At 40.9% G+C, this 24,739-nt stretch overlaps 2 protein-coding genes across 3 annotated transcripts in view; one reads left to right on the top strand and one right to left on the bottom strand.

The window, feature by feature from the left end:
- LOC146003790 (acyl-CoA Delta-9 desaturase-like) overlaps window positions 1–24,739 on the bottom strand; it is a 220,911-nt gene that overhangs the window by 180,569 nt on the left and 15,603 nt on the right. The gene's annotated exons all lie outside the window — the stretch shown is intronic.
- Window positions 1–24,739, top strand: part of LOC146003786 (acyl-CoA Delta-9 desaturase-like) — a 122,811-nt gene that overhangs the window by 96,019 nt on the left and 2,053 nt on the right. For both annotated transcript variants that reach the window (XM_083142202.1, XM_083142201.1), the window contains exons 2-5: window positions 10,364–10,599; window positions 13,147–13,277; window positions 15,267–15,472; window positions 23,673–23,858. In XM_083142202.1, the coding sequence (XP_082998328.1) occupies window positions 10,377–10,599; window positions 13,147–13,277; window positions 15,267–15,472; window positions 23,673–23,858 (746 nt within the window). In that variant the 5' untranslated portion in view covers window positions 10,364–10,376. The remainder of the gene's footprint in view (window positions 1–10,363; window positions 10,600–13,146; window positions 13,278–15,266; window positions 15,473–23,672; window positions 23,859–24,739) is intronic.

Raw genomic sequence — 24,739 nt, 5'->3', positions numbered from 1 at the left:
CGTAACATATAATTTAATATTCTGATGTAATTCTCAAAAGAATCCTGGTAAATTGATGCATATAATTAGAGTGGAAAACTTCAACACTAATATTATTCTATATTTTGAACAACCTTAATAATTACAATTTTCAAGTATCGATATCGGTATCGGTGGGATTATGTGAGAGTATCGCTATCGGTTCAAAGGGGTATCGGCTCAGCCCTAATATAAAGCAAAGGCCTAATAATCACGAGCGTATATTCTAGGGTTGGCAACCTGATTTCTTATGAGTTGGCAACCTGATTTCTTATGGGTTGGCAACCTGATTTCTTATGAGTTGGCAACCTGATTTCTTAGGAGTTGGTAAATGGATTTCTATTCATAGCCTAGGACCACGTGACATAGTGAGATAGCCCACATTTTGGACCCAGTATACGCCACTGCTAATAATAGTGCATAATTTTCCTTTGATTGGATAAAAGATGCTGGCAAGAACGATGTAGTGTTTAGTGTGCTACGCTTGTAGGAGTTTTTGCCAGGTGTTCAGATAATTTCCGTGGCACCAAAAAAAAAAAAAAAGTGATCATGCTGCGACAATAGAAAGGTATTGAGAAGGAGGAACAAGGAATTACAAAAAGGGAAAGAAAACATCATTAAAAGGAACCGTTACATCCGCCTGCCTCACCCTCTTTAAAGCAAGCAAGTAAGAACCAGCCTACTTTTCGTATAGCTGCGTTCCATGCAAGCAGCAAACTGTCCCAGTTCTTTCGTTTTGAAGCATGTTACCTTCTGCGTCTACCACCTACGTTGGGAGAACATGGGAAAACGGGTTACTGGAAAAAATGTGAAAGTTAAAAAGGCGCTTCTTTCGTCTCCACGGCAGTTTCTTTCGCATCTATTCATTTGCACAGTGGCGTATTTATGAAATCACTTTTGGGGCGGCTATTCTTCTAGCAGTGTCGTCAGTGACACCGTTGCAAATTTGTTTGTGAGAAAATTTCCAGCAGAAACTAAGTGAAAAACATTCTCATTTTTCAAAGGTAACTGTAACTCAGTTACTTCCAGTGTGCGAATTAATGAATAGTCATTTGTGTCCATTAAATGGTCCAGTTATGAAATATTTCCTTGTTGAAGAGTATGTAGCCTTGTGAATGAAATAGAACACTATTTTGCAACTAAACAACTCGCCGAGCCAACAGCAGGCAGTTTTTCACTAACGTTTCCATGGAATAGTTCTGATATTTTACATAAAATTTTCACAAGAAACGTGTAGGAAGGTTCATGGACGTCTGGAAAGGGGGGGCAAGGGGGACCACGACCCCTGGAAAATGAATGTCCACTTAAAAAAGTATATGTTCATACATAATTTTATTTCAGTCACAGCAATTTATGTTAATTATTACTAGGGTGTTGAAGCAACATGATACAGGAAGCATTGTTTTTTGAGTGGGTATCACTATTGTGGGGGAAAATCTGCACCATTTGCACCCCTCCCTGGAAAAAAATACCTCGCTTGCCTCTACTACAGCGCCTTGAATAACGTAGTGTGGAAACGTTCTGGGTTGGTTCTGGGCGCTCTCGCTGGTTCCACTCGAATATGATACCGCTAGAGGCGCTGGTGTTGGTCTCGGTGCATGGTATTCGTCTGCTTATAATGGAAGTAAATGGAGTTTTCGCTGCAACGTCTGATTCTTTTACATGAAGCATTTCTATGAATGTGATAATTGATATGATATTTAGTACAGTGGTCGCGAACATACTAACGAACATTCTATACCGTCGACCACGTCCTGTTATCGTTATACTTTCATTAATACGGGGGAAAAATACGCGTGGAATGTTCTTGGTAACTAACTCTTTGTGTATGAATTAGGTTCATAATTATTTTTATCATCATCATCATCATTTCTTTTAAAGATATACACACTGAAGCATTTATATTTTTTATATTTACTGTCTCTTTTCTTCCGCTTTAAACTAATCGCGGTAATGATGATAATGATGATTGCATGAAACGACAAGGGGAAACCCACAAAACGTCCTTAATGCCATCGAAATGAGTGTAAGGAAACTTTCAGACCAATGGGACAAGCGACACGGGATGTTTACAATGATGTGACTAGTGACACAGACACTTCCAGACTGTAAAATAGCATTTATTGCGCATGAGGGTCGAAACAGCAAACGACACGTTCATATGTCGTATTCGCATGCTACTTGTTACTTCGGTCGGAAAGCTCCTTAAAGGAAGGGTGCTCAGACCGAAGCGACGCGCTACAGGGGGAGTTCCCAACTAAGTGACAAGCGACAGGCTTGAAGTGGCACTTCAATCTATTAGCAAGCGTTTGTTGCTAATTGTGCGACCAACAGATCTAGGCGACACGATAAGCCACACGTGTCGCTTTGTCGCTTGTGTGTCGCTCAAACTGGGCCATTTCCTCAATAGCTTGCAACGTGTTGCCGTGGTTTGTTGTTCGCTCATGCGCGGTGCAATGAGTGTCTTGTTTTTAGGGATATTGCGCATCAAAGCGGTACGCGACACTTATCGCTTGAGGATTTCACCAACCGAACGCTGGCCTGTGCTGCCCGTCATGCCTTTACAATGTGAAATGTTGCTCTTGATTGGCTCGTTTCCAAGCGGCATGTGTTGCGTCTCGCTTCGGTATGAAAGTTGCCTTGGACCAAAGGACCCGTGTCCCTTTGGTGTGAAATCCTCGTATCGTCTGTCGCGTGTCGCTTTGGTCTAAAATCTCCTTGACGGAACGGTGCAGTCAGAGCTTGTGTCCCGGGGGCACTGCGCCCCTTGTAATTAAAAGTCAACCAAAATTATATATTTCATAGATATAATTTGATTTCAGTCATAATTATATGTTGTAATTATTGCAAGGACGTTGCAGGAACATGATAACTTCAAAAGCAAGCAATGTTTTGGAGGATGCAACACTATTAAGGGAGAAAACGTGCCTCGTTTATCCCCCGCTCCGGAAAAATACCTTGATTGCCCCTCCCTGAAAAAAAAATTCTGCTGACATTCATGCTGATAGGGACTTCTGTACTGTTTAAAATTCTTTCGGAGATACCATGCCTTGGTATATGAAGCTACGTATATATGTATTGGATTATTGCGAAAAAAGTTAAAAAACATTCTAAGTTTACGTATTAGGGGGGCAACTGCTCCCCTCGTGCCCCCCGTGCGCACGCCTATGAGAAGCTAACAAGTCCATGATGATGAGAATTCCCAGAACTACTTTGTACTTACTTTGTACGAACTTACATCTTCTCGATGTCGTCTGAGAGCCAAAATGCAGGTTGATAATTGATTGATTGATTGTGAACAGTAAGGCTAATTGGGACTGGACTTACAATTTAAAGTGGGATCCGAACCACTATGTTCCTCCAGTGGGTGTCGAACCAGGGACCCCTTGATTACAAGGCGACGACGCTACCAGTTCGCCATCGGGGAGGCCCTACATGTTGATAATGTTATAATTACATGTAAAATTGTTATTTCGCGCAACTTAATCCAGACCTTGTTCCAACATTGTTTGAACATCTTTATGAATTTTCCAGGTACTATAAGCCATACATGCTTTCAAGTTGATTCGGCTCGTTTCGTGTTCGTTGATTAATCTTTCCTTTACATCATGCATCATTATCGAACCTGTCGGCAAACAACCATCACAGCCACAATAAACAGCATCTAAAATAGATGAACATCATAACCATACTCTATTTATTTTCTACCCTGTTTTCAGTGCTAGCGTAATCGGAAAGGAAAAATTTTTGTGAACTATTGGTCTTCCTTAATTTATTCTTACTGCGCTCCCGAAGCTCGTGCGCCCCCCCCCCCCACGCACCGTGGGGGTTGCGTGGTTGTTATTTACGCCACTCTATGATATATATATATATATACACACACATATACATACATACATACATACAGGGTGTAACATAAATATATGTCAATACTTGGGGGACATATTCCTTACATGGAGACGATGAAATAATGTTATATGAACATGGGTTCGGAAATCCGTCATTGACGCCTTAGAGCGCATTTTCGAAAACGCTGCACACTGTGTATGAGGCGAAAGCGGTGTAGTGTGGAATGTCGAAAAAGCTGTCAGATGCCACATACCCCACATCTGAACTGGCGGAAAACATGGTGCGAGACATTGGCGTTGACCCCGGGTGAAATTGTGTGGGGGGGGGGGAAGGTTCGAGAAACACATCGTAGTCAGGAAACGCTTTAACGTTTGTAAACGTCGTCCTAGTTGGTAAAATGGTAATAATGTGTGCGAATGTGTGGCTAGAAGCCGTCACTAATTGAGGACTAAAAGTGGTAAACGTTGTAAGTGCCAAAAGCGAAAGTGTTGGGAAATCGCATCGTTCCGCACATAGTGGCCTCTTTACACGCCCTTTGAACTACTTAGAGGGCTACCAGCCACTTTTCACGTTTACCACATTATAAAGCATGGCACATTTCACAGTTTAACGTGGAAAACGGTGTTTGAATTATTGTGGCACTTACAGCGTTTACGAATTTAAGTCTTCAATTACATTTTGTAAACACTGAGTGCTTTACTCCTTGCTTTTTGCAACAATTTACATGCAATCAATGATCATTAGTTGTAATAAAATAAACAGTAGCAGTTACCCCCCCACCTATGTCCAAGATAATGTAAATAGTCCTTGACCCCCCCCCCCCAGGTTTTGGTACCCAATCGCTGCTACTGAAAATAAATGTATGAAGACCTACACATGTTTGATTTATGTTTCTCGTACATAAGCCTTCATATATTAATATTATCAAAGAAAATAAGATGGAACATACCACTGGAGCCTTCAAGTGCAATTACAAAAAAATATTTGCAATAAACGAAGTTTGAATGTTCTAAATTTAGCATGCAACGATGCCTAGCATATCCTTGCCTTAGGGGATTCCACGAAAATACTTTCACCTTAGCATCCAGAGAAGATACATGGTTGGTTGGAAATAGAGCTGGCAAATTTAGCCCCTGCCCAACATTACAAATTTACAAGTTAACAATTTAAGTGTTGTATCTGTAAAAGTAACTGTTGATAACTTTACTTCTATTGCAAAAAATAACTCTCATACACAGAATTCATAAACAAAGTAACTGTTATTAGTAACTGCGATCATTCAGGGTAGAATAGCACGTGATTGAGCACATCACCTTTCCAACAGCCCTCGCATTCATATTTATTAGATTCGGCCATGAGAGAGTATGCACATAAACCACACTCACTTCACACCAGTTCTGACTCGACATCATCATTTTAAAACATGCTTATGCGAAAACAAGGTGATTAAGTTATTGATGTTTAAAAACAACATGTAGGAAAAATCAGTTTAAAAATGGTTGTCTGTTAAAACAAACACATTAAAAGCAAACTTTTTTGTAATTATGGTATCGCGGACATCAACATTATACTTTGTTTGGCCTTTTGGTTGATTGATTGATTTTGTGTTTTAAGTCAACTTTATGCACAGTAAGGCTAATCGGGACTGGACCTACAGTTAAACGTGGGATCCGAACCACTATGTGCCTCCACCGGGAAACGTTTGGTCTTTTTGGGAATGATATAAGCAGGAGTGACCTCTCTCTGAAAATTAAAGAAGCCTAAAATTTTGAATTTCGTCCCGCACCTTGGCCGTGCTGTCATGATTTGGGCTCTGGCTACGGGACGCACACAGGTTCGAGTCTCCGGGGGGAAGCGTAACACCTTATCTCCAGAGATTTCGGCCGGTGTATGGGACCGGTGGCCACCCCACCATTGTGAGGAAATTGGGGAGCTACGAGTGAGCAGAGTGAGTAACCCGGTAATGGAAACCTACAACAACGATTTGGGGTTCGTCGAGCTGACCACACGTCACCCGCTGTTGCGCCACGGGTTATTATTATTATCAAAATTTTGAATTTCACAACCAAAATTTAACTTTCATAACATTAAGAACTGTACTTTCATTATATAGGCATAATGTTTCCCGAGCCAATGAAAACATTTTCAGAAGCTACCGGTAGCCCTTGATTACTTTACACTAGCTGAAACGATCAGTATTGTATTGTATTATTTATACTATTGCTCATTATTTTTCAAAGCAGAATGGAGTTAAGTTTTTCTGTCACTTGGGCTAATCGTGACGATGAGTCATGATTACATTGAATTGATGAAGGGACACTCACGATAAACATCCATGCCAAGACCAGGACTCGAACCCAGCAACTTCCGGTGGAGAGATCGAAAGTCGACCACTTAACGCGCCACATCTGATTAATAGACCATCTCAAGTTACGTCACAGCCAGAGAGCTTACAGATAACGTTTGTGAAAACAGGGATTTGTTAATTTAGCAACGATGATCCTGTGTCGCATCCTTTTGTCTTAATGCGATGCAATGTCAAGGGCTCAGTTGGAACTCGAGACGGGATCCACTAACCCAGTTGCTTGTTTGCTCTGCGAGAAGCCAGCTTCCGCATCACGTCACGAAACGGTAATTCATTTCACCAGGTGTCGCTCTTTTAAACACCGTTGCATTTCGTCTACGAGTCGGTTCCTCGCTGCACCGCCCTAGTTGTTCTGTGCCTTAGCTCACTTTCTTAAAACCTCGTACGCACTGTCATCAGGTTCAAGTTATACTCACAGTACCATGCACATGTACGAGGGTTGGGACATAAGTCATGGAAAGTACTTTTTTTCTCGCGAGAATGCAAGATTGACACAAAAATTCGAAATATGGACAATGTATTGAACCTAACAATGTACAGGGAGGTTATTTCAGTCGTTCACCGTCAGACCGTCGGCCGTCGAGCGCCTCCTTCATGCAACAGTTCCCGGCAAATTGACTTATAGGAAGTCCGTAACAGAAACCGCTTGCTTTGTAATGTTTCCACTTTTCACAATTACAGTTACAATTACAATTGAAATAAGCACGTACCTTGTCGCAAGGATGCTGGAAAAGGTGTCCTCCCAAATACAAATATTTCTGGCACCTTATTTCTGACATCTAATCCTAGATTAGACATCGCTACTTTATCCTCAGTTGTCGCGACAGCGCCGGCAGCTTATCGGGGGTCGGGGGAGTTGTCAGCCGCGAGAAGGCGCTTCATACTGAACAAACGCGACACCTGTCGCCAGTGATGCCAACCGTAGGGACATGTCCCTACGCATAGGGACTTTCACTATATTTCGCCCGCGTAGGGACAGATTTTACCAAATAAGGGAAAACGTAGGGACTTTTTTCAATCTTGGAAAACAACATTTTATTGTGCAAAGCTTACTCGCCAGTCAGTTGCACTTTCTTCGTGCTCGGTTTGGAATGAATGGATTAGTTTATCTGGATACTTTAGCGAGGAGGAGAAAAAAGAACTAACCAACAAATCTCCATCAGAATTTTGAAACATGTTATCGGTTACCAAGAACTTTCAAGGCAAGTTATTTTTTGAAAACATTTTCACTCTCGCGAAAATAGTGCTAACATTGCCACATTCTAACGCGGAAACGGAAAGAATATTTTCAATGTTAAGTGATACAAAAACAAATAAAAAGATAAATAAAATGGGACCAGAATTGTTTAAGACTGAAGGAAATACAGCATCACCAACCAACATCACTCTCTTGGCAGCAGCAGCATGTATGACTTCAAATAACATAATCAACAGTAAACGACTCAACGTTATTCATTAGGGGTGTGCGGGATCCCGAAAAGTCAGGACCGGGATCGGGAAAAAAAATTCCCGTCCCGATACCGACTTCGGGAAATGACTTCCCGACTTTTCGGGATCCCAAACAGTCGGGAAATAGCTGCCGAATGGTCACTTTAAGAAGTCGTTAATTTTCGACGTTTTCTGCATTGTAAGTTTCTGTAACTTATCGGAAATTGTAAGTTTTTATTCTAGAAATGCCAAAACAATCACTTTAAGTGAAAAGCAAATTTTTTCGTCCCGACCCAAAAAATTCTGTCCCGCACACTCTTATTATTCATTAAGGCAAGAATTTACAATACCGGACCATTCTGTAATTTCTATGCTACGTCTTATACTCACGAAATAATTAGTCGTGATGATTTATCTCAAGTTAACATGTTGGGGTGAGGTAAAAAAAATTGGGTCATTAACGTGTATAAGTTGTAAAATAAGCTTTTTCATTCTCGCAATGATTCTCAGTATACAAGTATGGTAGCCATATTTGTTGATATGAACAATTGACGACGTTCGCAATTAGTTACGATGTCTACAGCGTTGCCACACTGTTGATTTCATACTTGGAGAGCATGGATCGTGTAAGAATGGCGGAAGAGAACAGTAAAAATGTTGTTAATGTTGTACAGATTGTTAGGTGGAGTGTGCAGGAGGATGGCCGTGGGCTAATTAATAAACTTATGGATTTCGGTATATTGCCGAAAGAAGGTGCTTACATGTGACAGCGACAATCACGATGTAGAAGAACATGTGGAGTGTGGACTGATTTGATTACAGGTAAGTTTGGTAATAGTGCATCGATCGTAAAAGTTCAGAATACGAAAATGGCATCTTCGATGATGAACGTTTGCCGTTAAAGTGCTACGAAAATAAGATTTTTTTTATCGGTTCGTAATCACAATTAACCCAAAACTATTCACGTATAGCCCCACTGACCATTCTCGGTAAGTTTAGGTTAAGTTAGGTTAGGCAAGGCAAACATAGTTAAAAATTTGGGGTCGAAAAACCATGCACAGGTAGCCCCACAAACGTTTGACGAATAGCCCCACGAACCATTCAGGTAAGGTTAGGTTAGGATAGGATAGGCAAACATAGTTAAAATTTGGGGTCGTAGTAATATCAGGAATGTATATTTAGTTTTTAAGTATTGGAAACACAAAATCTTCCAGTAAACAATGAGCAATCGTGCCGATCGCGGACCACTCAATTTCACTTATTTTGCAATTTCTACACGTGACCCCCAAATTTTAACTTCAAATTCGTGATTAGGAGGCCTCAATTAGTGAGTATGCGAAATATTACAAAAATCAGGGAGGGGTCCTGTATTGTAAATTCGCTCCTTCATTAATTGTGGAAGCACCGAGCAGAAAGATTTGGTAAGTAAATGTGTATATTTTATCTTCTGTTTTGCATGCTCATGAGGTGGTTTTTTTTTAGTCGCTTTACTTGGCGTAGGGACATTTGGTCAGTTGTAGGGACATTGCCGAAAAATGGTTAGCAACACTGTCGGCTACCAGACGTAGTGAGTGTACCGTACCCTCATGCACACTTCTGTTTGCGTTTATCAGTACGCGTGTTTTTTATACTGTTTTATTCATTTATTCAGTGCTAGTGCTTTATTGTGTGTTAATTGTTATTCATTCATTAGTTATGCCGCTAAACAAATATAGTCTTGAACAAAGAGTTTTTATGTACGATAATTACGTGAAAACGAATTCTTGCAGAAAAGTGGTCAGGCAATTACGAGAGACAGGATCTCTTGAACCTAAGAAACGTGTTGTATTGCTGTTGAAACATCTCTTATAACACAGGAGGTTAGTGATCATCATTATTATTACTTTTAAATATCATTTTACGCTTTCGGTTTGCTTTATTTGCCGGGATGCTCTCTTCCATTTCTGTCAAACTGAGGATAAAATAGCGATGTCTAATCCAAGATTAGATGTCAGAAATAAGGTGCCAGGAATATTTGTATTTGGGAATACACCTTTTCCAGCATCCTTGCGACAAGGTACGTGCTTATTTCAATTGTAATTGTAACTGTAATTGTGAAAAGTGGAAACATTACAAAGCAAGCGGTTTCTGTTACGGACTTCCTGTAAGTCAATTTGCCGGGAACTGTTGCATGAAGGAGGCGCTCGACGGCCGACGGTCTGACGGTGAACGACTGAAATAACCTCCCTGTATGAACAACACAGGTCATATATACCAGGGGTTGGTATTGCTATGACTTATGCCCCAACCCTCGTATATGGAGAATAAAAGGGGGTGGTTAACGGGTCCAAACCCCTTACACTGGCATAGTAAACATTTTGCATTAAATCCATAAATCAACAATTAATAATTTCATTACATTTCTTGGAAGAATTTTGGATTGGATTGGATTGATTTGGTGTTTTAAGTCCACTTTATGCACAGTAAGGCTAATCCGGACTGGGCCTACAGTTTAAAGTGGGATCCGAACCACTATGTGCCTCCACCGGGAATTGGACCCGGGGAAGAATTTTAGAAAAAATAGTTGAAAGGCAGCTTCTCATTATCAAGAACTAATAAAAACAAGTCACAGATGGTAACCACTGCTATCAATATATATATATTGGTACTGAGTACAGAAAAAGGCTCTTGAGTGATACTAATGTAAATAATCATATATTGCAGATAGTTGCAAGGAATGGCACCCAATCTGACAAGTACCCCTGAAGGGTACATCCCAAAGGAGAAAACAGTGCTGCCACCTGATGAGCCGATTCCGAAAGTGAACGAGGAGAAGCCAGTAGTGTACGACAGGAAGGTAGTGTGGAGGAACGTGATCGTTTTCATCTACCTCCATCTGGGGATGCTCTACGGACTCTACTTGACCATCACAGCGGCCAAATGGGCAACCATACTTTGGAGTAAGTATGCTACACTGTTGAAATTTGATTATTTTTTTTTTCATCTTAAATTCAGAATGAACAATGGCGTCGTTAGAATTTATTTCTAGTGTGGGTCTTTACAGTTGTGCATACGTTACAAAAATTAGTGCATTACTCTATACCGCCTCCTCTTTGCCTTCTTCTCTCCACAACTATCATCTTTCACTTTCCTCGGTTTCAGTACACACTTACTATAATCACTAATTTCTTATCTAGTTGTTCTTAAAAGTTTTCATAAACACGTTTTTTTGTCTAAATATGTTCAAGTGAGTTCTGCTTCGGTGGGCTCGTTTCTAAGATTCATTTTATCTCTTTTCCTATTTCACTTCTTTTTTCTCCTCTCCTTGTTTCCATGTTTTCAATCTATCCCCCTCTATCCGTTTCTCTCTCTCACACTTTCTTCCTAGGTTTCTTTAGTTTTCTTTCTCTTTATTGCTATTACTATCTCTCTTCATTCTTACATTCTTCTTGTTCTTCCTTCACGCTGTTACTCTAGTTCTGTCACTTTTTATGGACATTTTACTCTCTTTCCTCTTTTTGTTCCTAGTTTTTCAATCTGCTTCTCTCTCTCTCTCTCTTATCTTCCCTCTTTCTTCTCCGATTCGTATCACTTCTTCCTCTCTTCCTCTTTTTTAAAGTTTTTCTCCACTCTTCTTTCTATCATTTTTTTCTGTTCTTCATTCTGCTTCTTTAGTTTTATCACTTTTATCAATTTTCCTTTTATCTTTCTTTCTTCCTCTGTTTTCAATCTTTCTCTCCCTTTCTTCGACTCTCTTTTCCTCTGTGTCTTACCTTTTTCGTTCTTTCTCACTTCCATCCTATATTTCTCTGCCATTCTCTAATTTTCCTTCGTATTTCTTTCTAATATGTTTTCATACAACTTTCTTTCCACTTTTCATTCCCGTTTCTCTTTCATTTTCTTTTCTATCCTCCTTCCATTCCTCTAGTTCTATCACTTTCTTTCTCATTTTTTCCCAAGGATTGTTGAAACTGATACGTGCTTACTTCCTCTCGTCGCGTTTGTATCAGCGGAGTGGTTTCTGTTTCGAATCCTTCCCCCCCTTCCCCCGGGCATGGCTTTTTATTGTGAGTGTCCCTTCATCATATCGTCACTCATCCTCATCGTCGAAAGTAGCCAAAAGTGGCAAGAAAGCGACCTTAAACAACAACAATTTTAAAAATGAAAATCAATTTTTAATGCTCCTATATCATCGCTAATTCTTTTCAATATGCTTTTTCTCTAGGACAGTACTTTTACCGTGCGTTCCAAAATCAGTATAAGGGGCGTTTGTTCGTGGGAAACATTACCGCACTGTAGTACAAGTACAACTCTGGACCATTAATTTTTTCAGTAATTTCCCTGTTTCTGCGCGGCTTGAGGCCCACCCAGCCTCGTATGGAGGGGCAACCCTGGGGGCAGGGGTAAAGGCAGCTGGGCGTGGTGCTGATCACATCATCCCAACTATGGCCGAGCTCAAGAATATATCGAACTCTGCCTCCACACTATTCCCGATTATATAAAATGGCATATTGAAAACAGATTATTTTCAACTTCTGCTTGACTTTTCCGAAGGGAAACAAAGGTGCCAATTTTGCAATGGACTGGCTCATTCAAGAGCATGAAGACTACATTATTCCCATATTCATTCATTATATACCATGCGTTTTACTTAATTCATTGTCGGTTTGAAAAAGGAAATACTGAAATAGCAAAGACACTCAGACTGAGTGATAGTCCCACATTATCGATTCCGGCGATTTCAGAGCAGAATCCTGCGTAATTTACCACCTGTTATGTGCGACGTTTCTGTGTATAAAAGTTATGTAATATGTTGAAATTTATACATTGGACCCCCGAGGGGGGTGGCAAACCAAGAGGGAAGGGGGCCCCTTTACCACTGCATTTCTCGTGAAATTCTAGCCTGATTTCATTCTAGCCTGGCTACAACGCGGGAAACCCGCGGTCGGAATTTTTCCGGCTTTGTTCCCGCATAAAGCGGCCCCAAATCAAATGGTACCCGGTGAGGGGGTAAAGGCTGCCGGAACATGGTGCTGATCACATCACATTCAAGATGGCCGACATCGAAACTATGTGGGATCCTACACCCACATACCCTAAATATGCCTACATGGCACGGTGCTATATGCACAGGGAACTTTAACTTTACCTAAGGGTAAAGGTATATATTGTATTCGTTTCTGTACCCCTGAGTAAATACATTCATATTTTCACATACGCGAATCCTCTACTATGACAATCGCTGAGGCCCCCATAAAGGCTTACTTGTCTCCGGGCTCCCCCGCACTGCGGGGTTCTGCGGCTTGTAGATCCGGCACTGCACAGGGGTACCTTTACCTTTTACCTTACCGTTCCAACGTTGCTACAGTTGCATACAAATTAATGAAACCAATGTTATATTTTTCAATTCCAATAAAATAGATGAGTTAAAGATGCCCATAATTGAAATTGTATACTATTAGATGAAATGAAATTTAGTTAAAGTGAAACTTTTCCTTTTTTTCCAGCGCTCTTCATAACGTGGTGTAGTGGGATGGGAATCACAGCTGGTGCTCATAGGTTATGGGCTCATAGGTCCTATAAAGCTACCTGGCCGCTTAGGACTTTGCTGGCAATGTTCCAAACAATGGCATTCCAGGTAAGAATAGTTAGCATCTAATTTCAGTCGATCTTAGGCCGTGTCCGGATTGGCAAGCGCTCCGTCCAGTTCTCTCCCGTTGCTCTCGCGTGCCGTCGAAGTCACGTCCAAGTCGTCCGAATCTGCATGTCCCCTTGTAGTACGGTTGTCACTTTTCCCGCCAGGTGTCAGCTCGAACTTCACCCACCGCGCTCTGGGGCGCAGGCGCATCGCACGGAAGCAGAAGGCAGACGCCAAACAAACATGACAATCATTTCCACCTATTTACTACTCATATTAAAAATGTAACACGCTATTTCATCATTTACAATTTTTCTGCATTTAGTATTATCGATAAAATGTTAAAGTATAACTGAGTTTTAAATCCTCCAATCAGTAAATGTTGTCTGTACAAACTGAAAGTTGGAATATGACTGCCAAGCGCAGCGTCACAGCGAGTTCAAGCGTGCATCTGTCGCGCCTCTCTGCTCTCCCCTCCGACTCTACGTCTGCCGCGAATTCGGACAACGGAGGTTGGCTGAGTCCCCGGATGGAACGGTGCTCTAGGTGACATCTGCTGCCGATTCGGACGCGGCCTTAAGTTAAAAGTACACCATTTCCTAGAATACAAATGGAAGAGAGTCGTTCCAAAAATAAACGCAACGCATGCGCATTACGTGACCGTGCGTTGATGAGGTGCGCACTGGCGAGTTATTCTTCTATATAGACGTAATGCTTTCATAGATTTGAACAATACAAGTTCTTTAAATTGGTATTAAGAGTGCTGGTACGCCTTCCCGGATCTAAAACCTGTTAAAAATTCATTCTCGCCCTTTCTACTTTACTTAATTGTGTACAGGTTACATGTTAAGTTTCGATATTTGTAGCCTATATCGTTGTAAGTATACCTAAATATAGTCCGTTGTTGTGACTGGAACTGCGAACAATGTGAGGATACAGGTAAAAGAAAATAAACTCTTCTCAGGAATCATTGTTTATATTTGTCGTTTGAAGCCTCATATTTTCTGTAACAAATTAAATGCAAACAGTAAATATATCGTAAACGTATCGTTTAACATTAAGGTTGAGCCGATACCGATATAGGTATCGGAAAGTATCGAACGACTGGACAAAGCACCTTCTACTCTGGGTTCCGCATGAGGAGGTAGTTGTTTAAACCAGGGGCGTATATTCTAGGCTAGCTAGGCTATCTGCGAAGCCTGAAGTCTAGAGAATAAAATACAGAAGGGAAATCTATCAGAAATTGTAAATACAATTATTCATATCAGTGAAATGATGATGGTGATTCTGGAGTTGGCAATCTGATTTCCTATGAGTTGGCAACCTGATTTCCTATGAGTTGGCAACCTGATTTCCTATGAGTTGGCAACCTGATTTCCTATGAGTTGGCAACCTGATTTCTTATGAGTTAGCAACCTGATTTCTTAGGAGCTGGTAAACTTATTTCACGTGACATAGCCCAGATCTTGGACTCGGTATACGCCACTGATAAACGTTTTATTTTTTTGATGATAACTTTTGTAGCACACCGCATATGGCAAATATGATTTCATAAATGACTTTCTGAGAAAAAGCTAGCCTGATCTGATATAGCATTTGACCGCCTTGAAAAACTTGACCTGAATCCAAGATGGTGGATTTCCACATGACAGCCATGTTGCGGTTATACCCTCACCCCATGTTTACTGGGGTACTGATAGAATTCATTTTCCATTCCGTTTCTGAAATTAAAGGGTGCCCTGAGACTTTTTGTATATACTCTGTCCCAGGAATTTCTGGAGCAAGCGAAGCGAAAACAAATCTCTGCGCAAGTAGTGACTCGAGAAGGCTCGACAAATGAACGCATGAGAGAGGCAGTGAGTGCATGAAGAGGAAATGCGGCTGCAGCTAGTAGCTCCGCCCACTCGCTGCGCGGCCTTGCTCCACAGATTACCGGGATAAGAGTACAGACGTAGCGTTTCAAGAACTCACTTTATGCTTCTCTTTCAGAATCATTTGTACGAATGGTGCAGGGACCACAGGGTGCACCATAAGTTCAGCGAGACGGACGCCGACCCCCACAACTCAAACAGAGGGTTCTTCTTCTCCCACATAGGGTGGCTGATGCTGAAGAAGCACCCGGACGTCTTCCGGAAGGGAAAGACCGTGGACCTAAGCGACCTGGAAGCCGACCCTGTTGTCGTCTGGCAGAGAAGGTACAACTCAATTCTTCAGTTTTATAAAATAAAAGTTTCGGTAGATCATTTCAATTTGGTCCAGTAGAGTCATTACAGACAAATGATGTTGAAATTACGAGGGAGAGTCAACTGTAAACCTTAATTTGTGAATTTGTTGCATTTTGGCATAGACCCATTGCTGATCTACATATATTTTCAAGTTTGAGTTAGTCTGTATACCTCAAGAATACTAATCTTTGCCTTTGGGGTGCGCTTGCAGCCAATTATGAGCCACTGGGAAGGTTTTTACACCCATTAACAGGCCATTGCAAGTGTGGTAAGCATGCATGGAGATATTGCATTTTCATTTGCCAGAGAATTCCTGTAAGTTGTAGACTTCCAGAGGTAAGAAGCCACTGCTCTTCACTGGTGAATGTGTGGAGCAGCAGCCATCTTCAAAATGACAGAAAATGCGATTTGAAGCTCAGTGTTGCAGCCTCGAGCTCGTTTTGTAAATAACAGTTGATACCTCTTGTAAATCTGAGCTGTATACAGTCTGTCCAGACCCGGCTGTGAAAGGGTGAAAGTGTTGTTTCTTCAATGAAGTTCATCAAGAACCGCTCCAGAAGCCGACTGGCAGATTCTTCACTGCTTCACCTTATGAGAGTTTCAAATACAGAAATTGAAGTGGACATTCCAACTTTAATAAAAGAAGCAGATCGGCTTCGATTTTCACATTGAACACTTACTATGAAGGATTCTTATTTGTATGGTGTGTTTTTCATTTCTTTCAATTCATCCATAAGTATTGGGTTTTTGTGAAATAAATTGTAATTATACAATTTTGATTTGTGATTCCATTGTTTTTATTGCCTCATTTTAGAAATTTAGGTCATGCGAAAGTACTACATTTTCAGTTCAGTACTTACAATTTTTGTAATTTTTAATCCCCCCCCCCAAAAAAAATGCGGCCCGCCAATCAACTGCTGGATATAATTTTGGCCCTCGGGCCTTTTGAAGTTGGAAACCATGATGCTAAAGAAAGGTCAAGCCGAGTTGACTCTCCCTGGTATTTGACTTGATTCTGTCTCTAAAACCGAAGTTCCAAGAAACAAAAATAGGTTTATAAAACACAAAACGGAAGAAAGATTTTGAATTTCCAAACTTGAAGGGCGCCTTGCACTTTTGAAGTGCGGGTCAAAAAAGCAGCCGCTTACTGAACATTGCGCCTATTTCAAACCTACCTGCAACAAGGGATGAAGAGGGCAATGACCATATCCCGCAAATCGGTCAAGGTTCGTCCCCGCACCACCCCCAGCCCAACCCCCGAGCGTCAGGTCAAAAGTGACTTAACAGCATGAGGCCAAGAACAGAATCAAAAATTTTATGAAGCGAGTGCTGTTGAAAACAACGTACGATAACAAAACGAAATTCCTGAGCTATTACAACATATGTCACGTGTTAAACGATTTACACAGATAAACACTAATAGGGAAGTGAAAATTGTGAAAGTATTTAGGTTCCCAAAAGAGTCGTTTTAAAAATCCAATCAGCAAAACTAATTTTCCTTAAAAAAATAGGTTTCTACGTAGTCTTTGATAGACCAGCTTTGACAAGAACTTTCCGAATTAAATTAATAATACAAATAGTGCAGTGGTGGATAATTGATTTTTTTCTCCACTTACCGACACAAAACATTCTTTGAAAACATAAACAGAATAAAACAATACCAAAAAACATGTGAGCATACATGTGAGTAGTAATGTTAACATCTCCATGTTTCTAGAAGATGTGAACACAAAGTAAGGAGCCACCTCGGTGGCCGAGCGCACTTAGTACTTAACTCACAGTCTGCCCAACCAAAGTTCTAGGTTTAAACCGCTACCTTAGATCACGGGGGGGGGGGAAGGCTCGGTGGCTGAAGCATCCCCGAAATACTACAAATATCTAATTTAAATAGTGTATATCTATAAAAATAGATGTATGTGTGTGTGTTTGTTCCAGCAGAATTCTCGAACGCTTGGAGAGATTTCAACGAAACTTGGTACACGTATCACTTGCAATATGGAAAGAAATACTGTGGTGGTAAGACACCCCTGACACCCCTAGGGATGGGGGTGGGAAGGGGATGACATGTAAAAATTATCGAAAACGACCGCTATTATCGTGGAATCCATTGTTTTCAGGGTCGCTAAGATGAATAGTGACACTCCCAATGCCGTTCAACTCCAAGTTCATCACCTATCGGGATGAAGGCTGAGAGGGAGTGAAAAATAAAATGTCAAAAATGACCTAGATTAGTGTCGAGTCAATAGTTTTCGGAGTCTCTGAGCTAATTGGCGATATTCACGATGACCAAACTTGGTACACATATGACTTAAAATCTGAAAAGAAATACTGTGAGGGTAAGACACCCCTGGCACCCCTAGGGGTGGGAGTGGGAAGAGAGTGACATGTAAAACGACCGATATTAATGTGGAATCCATAGTTTTCGGGGTCGCTAAGATGAAAAGTGACACTTCCAATGCCATTCAACTCCAAGACACCCCTGGCACTCTTAGGGGTGGGAGTGGGAAGGTGGTGACATGTAAAACGACCGATATTAGTGTGGAATCCATAGTTTTCGGGGTCGCTAAGATGAATTGTGACACTCCCAATGCCGTTCAACTCCAAGTTCATTTTACACTATAGCGTTACATATCTCTCATTTTCATATTCGAGTTACGTTTAGCTAGGTAGCCTGGCAGGAAATATAAGGAATGTGTTAACTTCAGCGCCAGCTCAGCGAAATGGGATGAGAGAGGAAAAAAAGGGGAGGAGTTTTGATCAGGGTGGATGCAAGTTGCATCTTGCTCGTGAGAGTTGGTCTTGGGGTTAGGAAAGGAAGAGAACAGGAGCGTGGTTCGGGAGTAACAAAAGGGGTTTTGAGTTTTGGAGAGAGGAGAGTGAGTTTGATTTTGAAAGAGATTCAGGCTGGATTATGAACAGTGAATGTGAGTTTTAAGAACTTGTTTGGGAGTGAAGTGCTGCGAAGCTCAGAGACAATTTAATTGGCGAACTTCAGCAAGCGAGTGAGAGTTAATCTAGAAACCCTTCCATCCACGCTTCAAGGGCGAGACAGGTAATATGCTTTTCTAATGCCATCCTTGCCTTTGCAGTCTTTACGTCATTATAACCCAAATACGAGAGAGTTGCCATTCTTTAAAGGGTTCTGTAAATTTAAGTTTATTTAGGTACCTCCCGCAGTTAGCAGATGCAGCCAAGCGAGAGCTTACGGGCTACCGCTATCCCCAAATGGTAAGAATTACATTCATCTAAAGGGCTCCAGGTTCGATCCCCGAACCTTTCGAGGTTCACACGCTTAGTAAAAGTGTGTCTCAATACGATGGTTAGAATTCATTATATTCCTGTCTAATAGAAGATTGGGATAAATAAATACCCGTGCAACGCCGGGCAATCAGCTAGTTGGTAATAAATTTTACTTCCTTAGCAGGTTTAAAAATCTTGTATAGTAAGTTGTAATATACTGAGAAACTCATCTTCAGTACTTCTTTCCCCTTTTTCCCAAGCTCCTATAAAATTCTGGCTACGGACCTGCCTGAGATTGTAACTGTACCTTCACAGATTTTTACATCGTCGTGATTAGCGTAAAAGAGACAGAAAAGCGACGTAAAGTAAAGCAAAATAAAATTCAAGATAAGGGTGCCTAGTCAGATCCAAATCCACTGATCTTCAACTTGGCTCAAATTCATTCCCCCCACCCCAGGGCTGTAGAAGATGATATACGGCGGTATAGGGGCTATCCACCGGAAGGAAGTGTTTTCGCGCAGACGCCATACTTGTAGCACAACAACTTCCGGTTCGTAGGCTCATAACATGCTGCTAAAGGGAGCTGAGATTGTGTCATGTATGAAAGGAACGAATGGGTGTGTACAAGGAGGATGTAAACTACGATCAGAGCTAAATAATCTTTCACGGATCTTTCTTCATTAATTTCCTCGAGATTTAGGCGCCAAAATTATTGCATTCAAGCTGTCAGGCGTGAAAATTGGAAGTCCATTAGCAAGGAGTAGACTCTCCAGTAATAACAACGGATGTGCAGGAAACCAAAAAGTCGGAACCTGAAAAAAAAATCCCGGTCCGATCAAGATTTCGGAAAAAATGATAAGAGTTTAAAAGTAGTTTATTCCCTACATATTTTTTTTTGTACTAAATGTCCGAAATTTATTGAAATTAGCAGTTTTTTATTCCAGAAATGCAAAATAAATCATCACCCGAGAGTGAAATTGTGTGTATAATTAATATTTTTTTAGTATCGGGTAATGTTGAATATTTTCCGCTCCTATAATCTCCCAATTTAGTCGGGAAATAACATTATTTTTCCAGTTTTGAACGTTAGGACTTTAAAAATACCCCGTCCTGTTCCCTTCCCAACCAAAAATTTTGCGTCCCGCACCCCTTGCACTTCATTAAAGGTAGAAGAGAAATGATTAAAATCTCGATTTTCTCTCTAGTGATATGAGCAAAAATATTACTTTTCCTTTCAAAAAATGCTCGGTCATGGTCAGATAGGTTACACGTTACGTTCTTGAAGTACACACGAACTGTACTAAATTTTTGTGTAACCAGATTTTTTTTGGGGGGTGTGTAACCAGAGGAAATATTTTTTTTTGTAACCAGAAAATTAAGTGCCGGTACTATTATTAATTTTCGTCTTTTGCAATGGAAATATTTTCAACATTGATAGAGAAGAGGTCCTAGGTTTGAACACCATGGTCAGGCAATGGTGTGTCATAGTGTGTCCCATCAGTAATTTTTCCAGTTTATTATTCACCTTCCTCGTCATGTTTAACACAAATAGCAGAAAATTGACTTAAAATAACAATGAGCGTTTTGTATTTCTGCGTTCAAACGGGAACGAAACCGCATCCCTCTGACTCGCCCTGACTGAAGAAAGAAGAAAAAAAGCTCCTTTTCCTGTTTTTTATATGCCCGTACATCTCACACTTTTTCACTCAAAACATAAATGTATGCATCCAAAGATTTACATGCTTTAAGCCACAGCTCGCTCTGTAGGAAAAATTACTTTCTATTAAATATGTAGGCTACAAATATCGCCAATGCAACGACGATTAGCAAATGGACCTCATCCTGGAATAATGCCGTATTACTTCCTATATGGTCATCCAATTGATTTGCAAAGGCCTCTACTTTGCCCTGATATGTCTTATTCTCCTCGTTGTCAAGTGCTTTTATATGATCCATTTCATCCGGTATATAAAACAAGAAGAAAGGCCACAAGTACGCGCTTGAATTACCCGGCCGCCGTGAACCGGAAGTTTTTGTGCTACAGTTCCACAATCCATTGTGCCGTTCGATATGTTTTTATTTACTCGTGGATAGCCCCTATACTCTCTGGTTGATCTCTAACTTATTAGTGTACACCTTCTGCTACAAATATACCGTCTACTTTCGTTTATCTTTACTTATGTAATTTGGCCATTACCCCAGTGAGCTTATTACTGTCAAATAATTCTGATTTCTCGTGATCGAGAACATAATGTCGGAAAGGCTCACCAGTTGATCAGTTTAAGCATAAAAAATATATGAAAATATGGCTGTAAAACCATCTTAGTGCATGCAAATAACGCTAATTCTAGAATTTGTGCAAAACGTTCTTGTGACATACCAAAAGAGACACTTTGGAGTGTATTCGAGTAGGCAGGTATAGAAACAACTCCAGAAGAAGACTTTATTGATCAATGTAAGTCGTGCGGTCTTCAAACCATTGTTTCCAAGTTTTCATTTTTGGTGTTATTAGCAGTATTATTAAAGTTATTAACGGTATACAAAACTGACAATTTGCACAAGCAATATCAAGAAAAGAAAATACAACAACATGCTGCGTCCTTTACGTTCAAATGCAAACATTAAAACACGTGTTTCATATTTGTTAAAATGCCTTCTGTGTTGCAATATGCTTCACTTATGCCAATTGTGGGTATATCATCATCATAAAGATCAGTGTTCTATCAACAATTTTAGAAGTTAACTGATTTCATCCGTAATTTAGTGGAAATATAATCCAAAGTTAATGGAAATATGGTCTCCCCTTAACGTTTCCCAAAACTTACCGCATACTCTCTGAAAATGTTTTGACTACAGCACTGCCCGCCCCCCCCCCTTCCAGGATACAAATCAAATGTCTTGTTTATAACGGTCAAATACTGGGTAACAGGTAATTAATCTAATTGCCCGTTATTAGGAATTAATTACAATTGGTAATGTTAAAATCCGTCGCGAATAAAGATGTCTAGCGAACTGCCTTAGCCAACGCTAGCTTGCTCAAACACCGTTTTTCGCCCGAATTCGGATTTACATGCATTCTTATGGGGAATAGCAGGAAAAGAGCAACTTCTAAACCAATGGACCGAATTGGATGAGATTTTAACCAGCGGAAGACCACATCTTGAAAGTACTGATTCCAAGATTTGAGCCTAATCAGAACAGAACTACGGGAGTTATGAATTATTAAAGATCTATCGCTGAATTCAATGGGAGACGGAGCCCTGGTGAATTGGCTCTTACTGAACGTGTCGAATACAATAGCCGAGGATTTAACCTAATCTCTACACGAGGGGCTGCTACCAGAGGTTAAGGACCGGAGTGAGCATTGACCAGGATAGGAGGACAACGGTCAAAGCACCAGAAACAATAAGCAAGCACCTGATCATAGAGGGTAGAGCGTCACCACGTTCAAATCTGGAATAAAAGGGATGATTTGGAATAGCGAGACACAGTTTTCCTACAATCGACACCGGAGTGTGAGCTACGCGCCACCTAGCTCGAAGTCGTGATCAGACTTGTGGTCTGGATTTGTTTTTTCCTCGAGTGAGTGTTTTAGAGCCATGGAGTAGAGCAGAGTAGAACCAGGGGGTCGTTTCCCCCTCGCCGTCAACGCATCCGTGAATATACGTGTGGTTATGTGAGAATAACGCCAGACACGTCCACCTGTGTCAATCGTCCGAAACAACGTCCTAAGTTAGCAGAAGTTAATAACATTTAATATCCACGTGTGTTGTGTGTCCATGGGAAACCGCGCGAAGTGAACGAGTGAAGCCAGGATCCGATGATGCCAGATGGAGCTGTCGACTGATCCACTTTCGCCAACCAGGATAATCGCGAAGTGCAACACTGGAGTGCAGACGTCTTCCAGAACTGTAGGACCACTTTCGCCCAACCCAGGTCAGAGGGAATGCAGCGAAGGTAAGATCCAACCATATGCGTGTGTGAGAGAGAAATGACGCCAATCTACCGCGAATCTGCGTAAATCAAATCATTGCATAACTCAAATCAGTGCTAGGGCATAACTAGACATCGGTATTCCGGCGGACAATCAATGTTAAAGATCAGAGTTTATGTTAACAGCAAACAATAGCTCATTGAATTATATTTATACCTTCAGAAAAGATAAAAGGGGTTCGCACGAGGAACAATTATTCACCTTATACTTAAAATCCTAAACGGTAAATTGTAGACGGCAATGTAGCCAAGAAATAACAAGAGTATGGTCAAAGTAGTAATTAATCTAACCTTTGTAATTGTCATATTGTCGCAATATGCCATGGAATGAGTGTATGAATGAGAGATCGAGTGAAAGAGGGCAAGATGTACTGTTTGTTTATCTGTGCTTTAATATATGTGTATATTCAGAACCACCGTAGTATTATGTAACGTCATTTCAGGTACTTAAATCAAATCCTCCTAGGTTTATTCTTGGTAACTCCGACTGTACGCACTTATCCTGACCGTATTATAATTAATGTAATGTTTAATTCGCGTGACAGGTGTCACGGCGAGCGATTCTGCGTTGTTGCGTTGCTAAGTTCAGTTCAGTTTAGCGCGTGACATGTTTTTCTAATGTCTCACATATTACTGACTAGTTTGCAGCAACTCTATAGGCTACAGTGAGAAAATTTAATGTTTTGCTAATGCCTCACACATTGGTAACTATATTTTAGCCTAGCCAGTAAAGGTAAAAAAAAAAAAAAAGGTAAAGTGTTCCCCTGTGCATAGCACCACGCCATGAAGGCGTATAGCCTAGCCAGTAGAGTTCCAAATATGGGGATTGGCGAGAGTCAAACACTCTTTGATCCCCCTTTACGAATACATCCCTCTTTTGATGGGGTATATGCCCAACAATGCTGTTTCTAACCTTGGTCTATTATTTCTCTTGCAGAACATACGTCGTGGCAATGCCTCTCCTCTGCTTTGTTCTGCCAACAATGATCCCCATGAAGATGTGGGGTGAGCAAGGCTGGGTCTCCTGGTATGTGGCAGCAGTCATGAGGTACACCCTCACCCTCAATGGAACATGGTTGGTGAACAGCGCCGCTCACATCTGGGGATTCAAGCCTTATGACAAGTACGTATAACTCAACGTGTAATTCGTAACATTAAGAAGGTATTGTTCTCGTAATTGGATTAATTTAGGAACATGCTCCATCATAGCTTATGCGCGAGTCTAACATTTTGATGTTGCGCAGAAGTTGCTCGCAGAGAAATCTTTTCTGTTCACGTGCGCAGTTGCAGTAGTCTACTGCGCACGTCCTTGGGCTCGCAACTTTAGTTCTGCGTATGCGCAGGAATCTGTGCCGGACAGCAACAAGCAATTGTCTACAAACATTTTAGGCTCACTTGTTAGCTATTCTCTGTAGGAACGTAGTCAATGTAAAAAAATACACGTGGCTTCTGAGAAATCCTATTGATTGTTCCAATGGCAAATGTGTAGTAATCTTGCGCACATGAATATAGCGCATATGATAAAGCGCTGAAGTTATGGATATCCAACAGATATCCAGAATAGGGTGTCTACCAGTCTGGAAAACCTGGAAATCCTGGAAAAGTCAGGGAATTTTTTTTTTTTATGAAATTGTAGACACCCTGCAGGAATTTCCCATAGACATCCATCGGACATTTATTGGCCATGTCCGTCCAGGAGACATCCATATTCATGGATATTTTGTGGATCATTTTTGGGTATGTTTTGGGCATCGATACTACTTTGTGACGTGAACGGGAGATTATCGGGACGTTTTTATTTGATCGTGGATAAGAAAAGGATATATTCTGACTTAGAATTGGATTTAATATGGACATTTATTAGACATGATTTGGAAATTATCCTGATATTTTCCACGCATGTTTTGGTTACGAAAAGAACATTCCTTTACTAGATGTAGGCATATCAAAGATCTTTGGATACCAAATGGGCGTCCTTTGGATATCCATGGATCTGAGCTGGAC

This window comes from Lepisma saccharinum, chromosome 20 (genome assembly GCF_977018435.1).
Source record: "Lepisma saccharinum chromosome 20, izLepSacc3.1, whole genome shotgun sequence".
Lineage (NCBI taxonomy): Eukaryota > Metazoa > Arthropoda > Insecta > Zygentoma > Lepismatidae > Lepisma > Lepisma saccharinum.
Note: the sequence above shows the minus strand (reverse complement) of the source record. Positions and strands in the feature narration are given on the sequence as shown.